The 9,262-nt window shown below is 35.5% G+C and overlaps 1 protein-coding gene across 1 annotated transcript; it reads left to right on the top strand.

The window, feature by feature from the left end:
• Positions 1 to 1,134: 1,134 nt before the first annotated feature.
• Positions 1,135 to 7,906, top strand: LOC110792994 (two-component response regulator-like PRR73). Its single transcript, XM_021997823.2, has 10 exons — positions 1,135 to 1,303; positions 1,469 to 1,524; positions 1,905 to 2,381; positions 3,745 to 3,906; positions 4,037 to 4,170; positions 4,453 to 4,614; positions 5,647 to 5,818; positions 5,902 to 6,355; positions 6,489 to 7,218; positions 7,517 to 7,906. The coding sequence occupies exons 3-10, from the start codon at positions 2,024 to 2,026 to the stop codon at positions 7,619 to 7,621; spliced, it is 2,277 nt and encodes a 758-aa protein (XP_021853515.1). The 5' UTR covers positions 1,135 to 1,303; positions 1,469 to 1,524; positions 1,905 to 2,023; the 3' UTR covers positions 7,622 to 7,906.
• The last annotated feature ends 1,356 nt before the right edge of the window (positions 7,907 to 9,262 follow it).

Below are 9,262 nucleotides of genomic sequence, written 5' to 3' on the forward strand. Positions count from 1 at the left end.
TGGACCTGGTCCACAATAATATTAGTACGAACCCAAAATCAATAATTTTCTCTAACACCCTTTTTACATACATATGGACCTTTATTGTTCATATAATGATTATTATAAATAAATTAAACACTAGATTTTTATACAAACTTTTCTATAAGGCGGTCTTCAAAAAAGACCACCTTGGTATCATATAAGTTAGCAACGGAACCAATTAGTTAAACACTTGAACTAATTAGTTAAGTACTGAAACCAATTAGTTAAGCAAAGGAATTAATTAGTTAAGCAATTGAATCAATTAACTAAATAATGTAACCAATTAGTTAAGAAATTGAACCAATTAGTTAAGCAACTAGAGTGGTCTTTCTGATAAGGCGGTCTTACACAAAAGTTGCCGAGATTTTTAGGTACATACCATATTTTGAACCATAGTAACCCCATGTTTTTAAAAGTAATTTGTGACTTAAATTCGCATTATTCAAGCTCAACATTTATTAACCACACAAATTTAATTTTTTTTCTTTTCATAATAATCTCAAAAAACTTGCCAGAATAAATTAAGAACAAGTTGATAACCTTCTTTTAAAAATGATCAACCAAAAATATAGCGTGGATCAAATCTATTTAAGTATTGACGCCGTATAGGATAGACGTCCTTTATTACAGGTGAAAGTGAGAGGAAGAGAGATGAAAAAAAACTCAAAATCACATTGATCCCTTCCCATGCCGTATTGCCGTTACCCCATGGGAGCATGGCCCACTAATTCGGTGCTGACGTGGAATTAAGGCCCGTAAAAAGGGGATAAAAAAGCAAAGGGGTAAAATGGTGAACAAAAACATAAAGAAAAAGCATCTAACAGATCATCCAAGTTTTTGTACAATTGTACCTAAGAAAAGAAAAAGATTTAACAAAATAAAAAAAGATTTACTCCCAAACCTTTAACTGTCCGCATAAGCTGCCACGTGTCTTAAATCTGATTTACCAAGATCAATTTAGATCCTCTCTCTCAAAACACAGCTTTAGATCTCTCCCTCCAAATCAGCAAAGATATCCTACATGGCATCCCATTTTACCCCACACTCCTCCACGTCATCATTATTTCTATTTATATTAATAATCCAATATTAATAAACAATTTTCAATATATATACATATCTTCTGATCTGCTTCTTTTGTTCTATACTGCTCCTTCTTTTACAGGACACCCATTCATTCATTCTTATTAAAATATTCTAAACAAATTTGAGGCGAGTTCAAGTTCGAGTTCGATCTTTTATTAAACAAGATTAAATTTGGGGGACTTGTTAATATCGGGTATTTTTCCAAACTAACTAAATTTAGTCTCTCTTGTATATGACTTTTGATTTTAGTTGTCTGAAATTGCAACACAGTGAATGAATAAGAACCCTAATTTGGTTTGTGGGTTTTTTTTTAAGTAGAAAATCTTCAATTTAGTTTGATTTACTGAGATTTCTGCAGGGGTTGTAGGTACGGAATCATCTTGCTGAGCTTAGCTGAACAGGGGATTTTAGATGGTATGTCATTTCTTTGCTTTTCGCTTTCGTAATTTTGCTCATCTATTATGATTTGAGTTGTTTCATTAGTGTTGATTTGGTGTTGTCTGTTTTGGGTTTTGGGTAATCTGATTAGTTGTGTTAATTTTGTTTAGAGAAGTTAATTTTTGTTTAGGGGTTTGTGTGTTTTCTGAATCATTTGATTACTGTAGAAATTTGGAAATTAGGAATTTGGTTATAAATAGTTGATTTAATTGAAATTGGGTTTGGATTTGTATTGATCTTGAGATTTTGGAGATGGGATTCAGTGATTTATTTTTGAATTTCAGTAGATTGTTTACTTGTTTGTAAGGATGTGCGTATGATGATATTAACTTTTGCTCTTTTGGTCACCAAAATAGGGGTAATTGAAGGGTTTTTCATATGTCGAAGGCGTGTTCTGTTCGAAGATGCAGGGGTCGTTCAATAGACATGATGTGTTCTTTTGCATAATTGTAATTGATCATTTTGAGTCTGGTTGATGAGGTCCATTCAGAAAAATGAAAATGGTTACGGTGGTGTGAAGGTTGTGGCAGAGCTTAATCAATATATAGATGCTGAAAAGAGAGGAGGTAGGGGTAGGGTTCCAGGTGAAGGACAGGGGCTTTCCGAGGAAGATGAATTGAGAATTATCGATGATGGTGAGGATGCAAATAGCAGGCGTTCAGCGAGTTCTGTTCAGCTTCCTATGGTCACTCATATGCCTCAGTCGCAAATCCAAGGGCGGGTTCGTTGGGATAGGTTTCTTCCTTTTGGATCTCCCAAGGTTTTGCTTGTAGAAAGTGACGACTCAACTCGTCATGTTGTTACTGCTTTGCTACGGAATTGTAGCTACGAAGGTGAAGTTCATACTCCAAATTGAGTAACTTTTTGGCCGAATAAGTGTGATTTATTTGACCTAGATGTTTTCCTTTTGATATTTCGTGCACTATTTGTATCCTGGCTCTTTAAATTTCTTTTTTGCCCTTAATGTTTAATAGGTTGCTAAGGAAAGTTATGGAAATTTAAGTATTGATACTTTATGTACTCCAAAATTTTGCTCTGCTTGTGCTGTTGAATAACTGTTGATTAGCTTTTCCTATAATATGCTTTACAATCATTCAAAAGGAAGTCTGCAAATTAGAGTAGGTAGTGTAAAGGATGAGATCTGGTAAAATTAATGAAGGGAGCTTAAACTTTTATTAAATATCATGTTCTAAATGTCCTAAAATTTTCCATTTAGGTTCTATATCTAGGTACTTTTACATCCTCTTGTTGCGGATCATTTTGAATGAATCCAGGAAGTGAGAGCAGAGAAAGAAAAAGGGTAGGAATTGTATAATTTACAGGGAAAATGGTATGAAGAGAATCAAGGGTATTAAACTTGTAGGAAAATCCAGAGCAAATGAGGTCCTGTGTACCTGAACCAAAATGAAAAATCTGAGTTATTATAGTAATTCTCAAAAAAGCTACAAGCACTTGTCACGGATCGATGGAGTTCCCTGGAAAACAAGTTTTATATAATTTAGAATTAGTGTTTTTTTTTTCTTTCTGTTTTTTATCATGTCACGGTACCATAGTATCATCCCAGTGCCTATAACGAGGCTCCCACCTAGGGTTAAGGGTAAGAAGTTCAGAAGTACATAGGCTCAGCTGTACAGTGACAACAAGGCTCTTATATCATCTAAATATTATTTTTTCCTTTTCGGAAGTCTCTAGGTCACAAGGTCTACAGGGCTTAATTAGTACAGGGAAATAACAACATTAACAGGTCATTTGGTTGTAACTTGTTACAGTCCACCCAGGAAAGTCAAGCTGAAGGTGGTTAGTTAGTAGATACATCCGGCTCAATTTTTTTTTTTGGACTTTTTTCTTATCTGTTTTTTTGGATCCTTGTTCACGATTCAGTTTTCAAAGGCTATATTTTGTTGAACTTAAGTAGGCAAGTCAAGTCTTAGGGAGGAAGGAACTGTTCTATTGCTATTTGCAATTGGTGAAGTCTAGTTGTAGACTTTAGTTACTTAGTTCTTTGTGGGAATATGCTTATCAGAAAAACTTGTATGTCTTTTGTATCAAGTACATCGATGTCTTATACTTGGGTGATGCTAGGATTTGCATATATATGAAATATAAATTTTGATTTGGTTAAAAACAATTAGTATGCTTGTTTTTCTGTCCCCATATTTTCATTTAGTGATAAACTCGTGATTTGACATTTTACAGTCACACCAGTGTCAAATGGTATAGAAGCATGGAAAATCTTAGAAGATTTAAACCATCAGATTGATCTGGTCTTGACTGAGGTAGTCACATCTGGACTATCTGGTATTGGTCTTCTGTCCAAGATAATGAGTCACAACAGCTGCCAGAATACTCCTGTCATTAGTAAGCTCTTGGTCCTTAGTGTATGTTATATTTCCATATTTGATTTGTGCCTTTTCAGTCTTTCTTTTGTTTATTTTCCATATAATTATTTAGATATAGAATTTTAATCATTTCATACTATTTTGTGCAGTGATGTCATCTCTTGATTCAACTAGTTTAGTCTTAAAATGCTTGTCCAAGGGTGCTGCTGACTTTCTGGCGAAGCCTATAAGGAAAAATGAACTTAAAAACCTTTGGCAGCATGTATGGAGGAGATGTCACAGTGTAAGTTACTTTACATTTTCCCAGCTTACTCTGAACCTGATGTCATTTTGGTTGACGCAGCAGTCTTTCAATTTTTAAATTCACTGACAAAAAGGGAAAATTCAAACACTGCATGATGAGTACCGTTTTGATTATAGGTTTTAATGTTTCATCTGTTTCTTACTTCCTTTTCTTCTCGTGAGATATTTATACGAAGTATGCTATTAATACGTTTTGTTATCAGTATATGTTTAGTGTTACTTTCATTAATTTGTTTCAATTTGTTTTCATTTCTTTTCTTAGTCTAGTGGTAGCAATGGTGACAGCTGCATACGGAATGAAAAATCTATTGGCGCCAAATGCGCTGATGAGTCGAACAATGACACTGGCAGCAACAACGAAAATGACAAAAGAAGTATTGGTTTACAAGCTCAGGATGGAAGCGACAATGGAAGTGGCACTCAGGTACATTGACCCTAAAATTAAAGTAATTGGCATTGTTATATTAATGTGTGAAAAATGTAATAATGTTGAGGATGCTTGCATATATTTTATTTGAAGATGAAACGAAATTGCTGTTATGGAATTCTGAGCACTTGATTTACCTATGACTTTTTGTGTGTGTTTAATTGCTACATGTTGCTTGGGTTTGGGTATAAGTAACCTAAAATTTTCAATTGCTAAGAATCTACCTCTAGTAGACCTCACTACGTAATAAGAATTTTTTACATACGCATAAACCTGAATGAAACTATCACTAAAGCAACTTGACGAGCTTCTCAATATGTGCATCATCAAGAACACCCCCAACTGACAATTTTAAGTTAGCTGCATATTCCTCAGCTTGTTCTGTGTTTGTGATAACTATGTCATACGAAGTAGTCATTGTTAATTAGGTAGTTCGGAATAATGTTGAAACGAACTGAAGTCTGTGATAATCCCTTACCTTGAATTCCCAGACGTTGTCTACTACACTGTCTAAGATCCCAGGCTGTAGCATTTAAGCTGATAGTTAGTCTGGATTTTGTACTGTACTAGTCCCCATCTGAATGTCATTTCAATAGTTACTGGGGCGCTATGTTTATATATTTACGTAGTAAGTGGAAAATATTCATCCTAATTTACATATTATCTATGTTACTCAGACACGGGTACGAGTGTCGGGTACAGGTAGATATGCAAGTGTCGGATACGTCAGGATTCAAAAATTCAGAGACGAAGACACTGTCCTTGTTCCTTAAGTTGGACACAGGTGCGGGGATACAGCACTCGTGAACCATTTTCCTGATTTTAGAAGACTTTGTGCGTGAAAGTTTCATGTAACAAACATATACACATATTAATTTCAGAATGTAGCCTGTTGTCTATCCGTGTTTGGCATATTAATTTCACTTACAATGAATGGTAGTGTTAGTATGTTGGAAGCTACCGGCTTTATTGCTTTCTTTCCTTTCTTTAATCTAAATTTTTCCCTTTTTCTTCTTTTTGGTCATTTAGAGTTCATGGACAAAAAGGGCAGCAGAAGTTGACAGCCCCCAGCGATCATCTGCTTGGGAACAAGCAACTGATCCAGATAATAGTACTTGTGCTCAGGCCATTTACCCAATGCCCGAGGCATTTGCCAGCAGCTGGATGCCTGGAGCCATGCAGGAACAGGATAATCAACTTGGTATTTTTCCACTCCATTTGCTAATTGTTATATTACTATGGTGAACTAGGACCATTTAATGACCTAGTGTCCACCTATATCAGAAAATGTCCCGATGGGAAAGGACTTGGAGATTGGAGCACCTAGAAATACAGATTCACTGATAAATGTACCAAACAGAAAGGTGACCATATCAACTACTGCTGAGAAGTTCCAAACTTCACAGATAGACCTGAACCAGAAAAATGATGGTCAGAATTTTGATGATGAGAATCAGGAGATGAGCAATGATAAACCTAAAGGTGAATGGAATCAACAGGATATGAACTTACCAGGAGAAGGTTTCAGCACTGATGAACATCATGAAGGAAATTTAGTATCTGATGCACTGCCATTTCCTTCTGAAATTTGTAAAAACAATGACCAAGTCATGAAACATGCCGAGGAATTGCCTTCACTTGAGCTCAGTCTGAAGAGGGTGGGTGATGTTGCAGACACAAGTACTAATGTCTTGGACCAAAATATCCTCAGGCACTCGCAGCTTTCAGCCTTCACCAGGTATGCTTGAGAAGTCAGAACTTGAAATTTATTTAATTTTTTATTGGTACACGTGGCTTTGAGCCTGGCTCGCCTATCTCATGTGTATTAAAGCCAAACCAAGGAAAATGTTTAATTTATCAAATTATTGCAGGTACAATACAGGTTCAGCTGGTAACCAAGGCCAAACAGGCAATGTTGGTAGTTGCTCTCCACCAAATAACAGTTCAGAAGCAGCAAAGCAATCCACTGATCCTCCGAATCAAATTTCTAATAGCAGCAGTAACAACAACAACATGGGTTCTACTACTAATGGATCTTTCACAAAGCCTACTACGGCCACTGCAAAGTCAACAGTCAACGATTCTCAACAATCATCCGTGTTTCATCCACTGCAAATTGGTAACACCAGTGTTGCATCATTAAATGCTGCTGTAATGCAAGAAAATGGGATGGGCCATCAGCAACTCAAGACCCAACATCACCATGACCATCATCATCATCATCATCATAATTTCCATGGTGTACAAAAGATTCCTCCCCAGGATGATATGTCAAAAAGCACCCTACAATGTGGATCCTCCTCGAATGGTTGTAGAGTGCCAACTGAAGCAAATGCCGCCAACTGCAGTGTAAATGGGAGTGCAAGCGGAAGTAATCATGGTAGCAACGGAAGTAGTGCTGTTGTGAATGCTCAAGGAACAAACAAGGTCAATGGTAATAGTGGGACAGCTACAAAAGATGGTGCAGATAATGGAAGTGGTAGTGGAAGTGGAAGTGGAATTGGTAGCGGTGTTGGTTTAGATCAAAATCGATCAGCACAACGAGAAGCTGCATTGAACAAATTCCGTCTGAAGCGAAAAGAAAGATGCTTTGACAAAAAGGTAATACTACTAATTATTGTCCATCGAATTTATACTTGGACATCTAGTATGAACATGCCATGCCGTTGGATCTAAAGCATCGAATTCGAAGCTGAATTTTAGAACTATAAACACAAGTATAGTACACAAATGTGAAGACAGGGTACTGTAGGATTCACATTGGTTGATTGTGTATATTAAGACATGTGAATATCTGTTTTTCTGGTTACATTAGCAAGAAGCCTGCTGTCACAGTATTTTGATCAGTGCTTTCTTATACTGAAAGTGAGTTAAAAATTAATCATTGTCTCAACATTAGGTGCGATACCAAAGCAGAAAGAAGTTAGCCGATCAAAGACCACGTGTTCGTGGGCAATTTGTGCGCCAAGAGCGAGAAAACAAAGCAAATAATGCAGATAGCTAACACAATCTCATTCCAAAAGTCGCCGTCAAGATCATTCATGCCACTCTAGTGTTAGCTGTCTACATATGTATAAGAATTCAATTTTCTCTCTTTCTTTTTAATTTTTATTAATGTCTACATGAGGTACTAAATACTGTAAAACCTCATCGACTCTGTTTCTTTTAGACTGTAGGAAAACATGTTTTCCTTTGTGTTTTCATGGTTCCTATTTTGAGCTGTGTTCACTACTTTTTAACATGGTAGCCCCAACCCAGGGTTGCCTCTGGAAATAAGCTTCTCTTTTAATGGTGTGCTGCTTTAACAACTTGTTTCTTGTCGATTCTTTTCTACAGAGGCAGATTCTATAGAATCTTCAAATCACTTTACAAATTTTGCTCATGAATCTGCAAGATTTATTAGTCTGAACTGAAGTTATGATTCTTCCTAAAATAAAAAGGTTTTGAAAATCATTAGCAGAGCGTTTGGTAGGTGGGAATGGGCATATTTGCAGAGCTTTTATATGTTTTGGCACATAGTTTCAATAATGCTCCAGGTGCAGTAGCTTGGGACCATGCTCCAGGTTCAACCGTTCAACCAGAAAAGTTGTGGATTGGGTATATGAGAAATCATTTGTGCTGGAATAATGCTGTCATGGCTAAATATGTCAGGGCAATTTCCAAAAAGAAAGATAATAGTATGTGGATATGTGCAGTGTACAAAAAGAATGATAATTGGTGGACCTCAAAAAACAAAAACAAAAACAAAAACAAAAACAAAAATAGTGGGGATACCGGCCTAAGGTGAGAATATACTCCGTATATGTTTTGAAAGAAAATAAATAAATTAAATGTGTAGGTGCCTTGAGTTTTAACGTATGGTTCACTTTTATTTGGAAGTTCGACTTTAATATCTTGTGTTTTACAGAGTAACTTTTAAGGTTATGGGTGGGATTACCAATGCACGTTTTTTACCAATAATATATTATATGTTAGTAAAATCATACTACTCGTAAAAATTTAATATCCTTAAAATAGTAATTGAGATGAATCATACAAGACAACAATGCTTTTTGTTTTCTCCTATATTTAATTTTTTTAGAAGATTCTCTTCAGTTATCAATAGTGACTAGATTCCAAATGTGAAGTACTTAGAAGATTCTTCTTTAATTGGATTTAATTTGGTATTTTTTAGGTTTTGATTGTGTTCCCCCTTTTTATACTTGAATAATTACGTAACCTTTTAAACCTTAAAAAATTACGCAACTTTATCCTTCCTGGTCATGATTTGACTGGTCGACCATCTGAAATGATTAAAATTATCCCATCAAATAAGTAATAAAATGAAGTAATATTTAGGAACTTCATGGATTGGTTAGGTTTTTAATTTTTTTTTTATATTTTTTTTTATAGTAAAGTCAATTTATTAAAAAAAAGTAGTATGACAATAAATTTGACTTTAACAAATGGAATGCAAACAAGTCTTTCCTTCTTCACAACTATGATCGACGAGCAGATCTTGCAATGTGTTGCATCTCTCACACGTATCATTGGAATGCACAATCTTTTCGGTTAGATAATCTAACGATACATCGTTGTAGCCGTGAGGATAATTCTCATTCATTAATCTAAATTTATTCGAAAAATTGATACCCGTTATGATCCC

Source organism: Spinacia oleracea, chromosome 1, assembly GCF_020520425.1.
Source record: "Spinacia oleracea cultivar Varoflay chromosome 1, BTI_SOV_V1, whole genome shotgun sequence".
Lineage (NCBI taxonomy): Eukaryota > Viridiplantae > Streptophyta > Magnoliopsida > Caryophyllales > Amaranthaceae > Spinacia > Spinacia oleracea.

What these genes read in the sequence shown, in the direction of transcription:
- LOC110792994 (XM_021997823.2), top strand. Translation starts at nt 2,024, where the DNA reads ATGAGGTCCATTCAGAAAAATGAAAATGGTTACGGTGGTGTGAAGGTT. An exon ending in ACAATGGAAGTGGCACTCAG is followed by an intron (nt 4,615 to 5,646) that starts GTACATTGACCC and finishes TTGGTCATTTAG; the next exon opens with AGTTCATGGACAAAAAGGGC. An exon ending in CAGCTTTCAGCCTTCACCAG is followed by an intron (nt 6,356 to 6,488) that starts GTATGCTTGAGA and finishes AAATTATTGCAG; the next exon opens with GTACAATACAGGTTCAGCTG.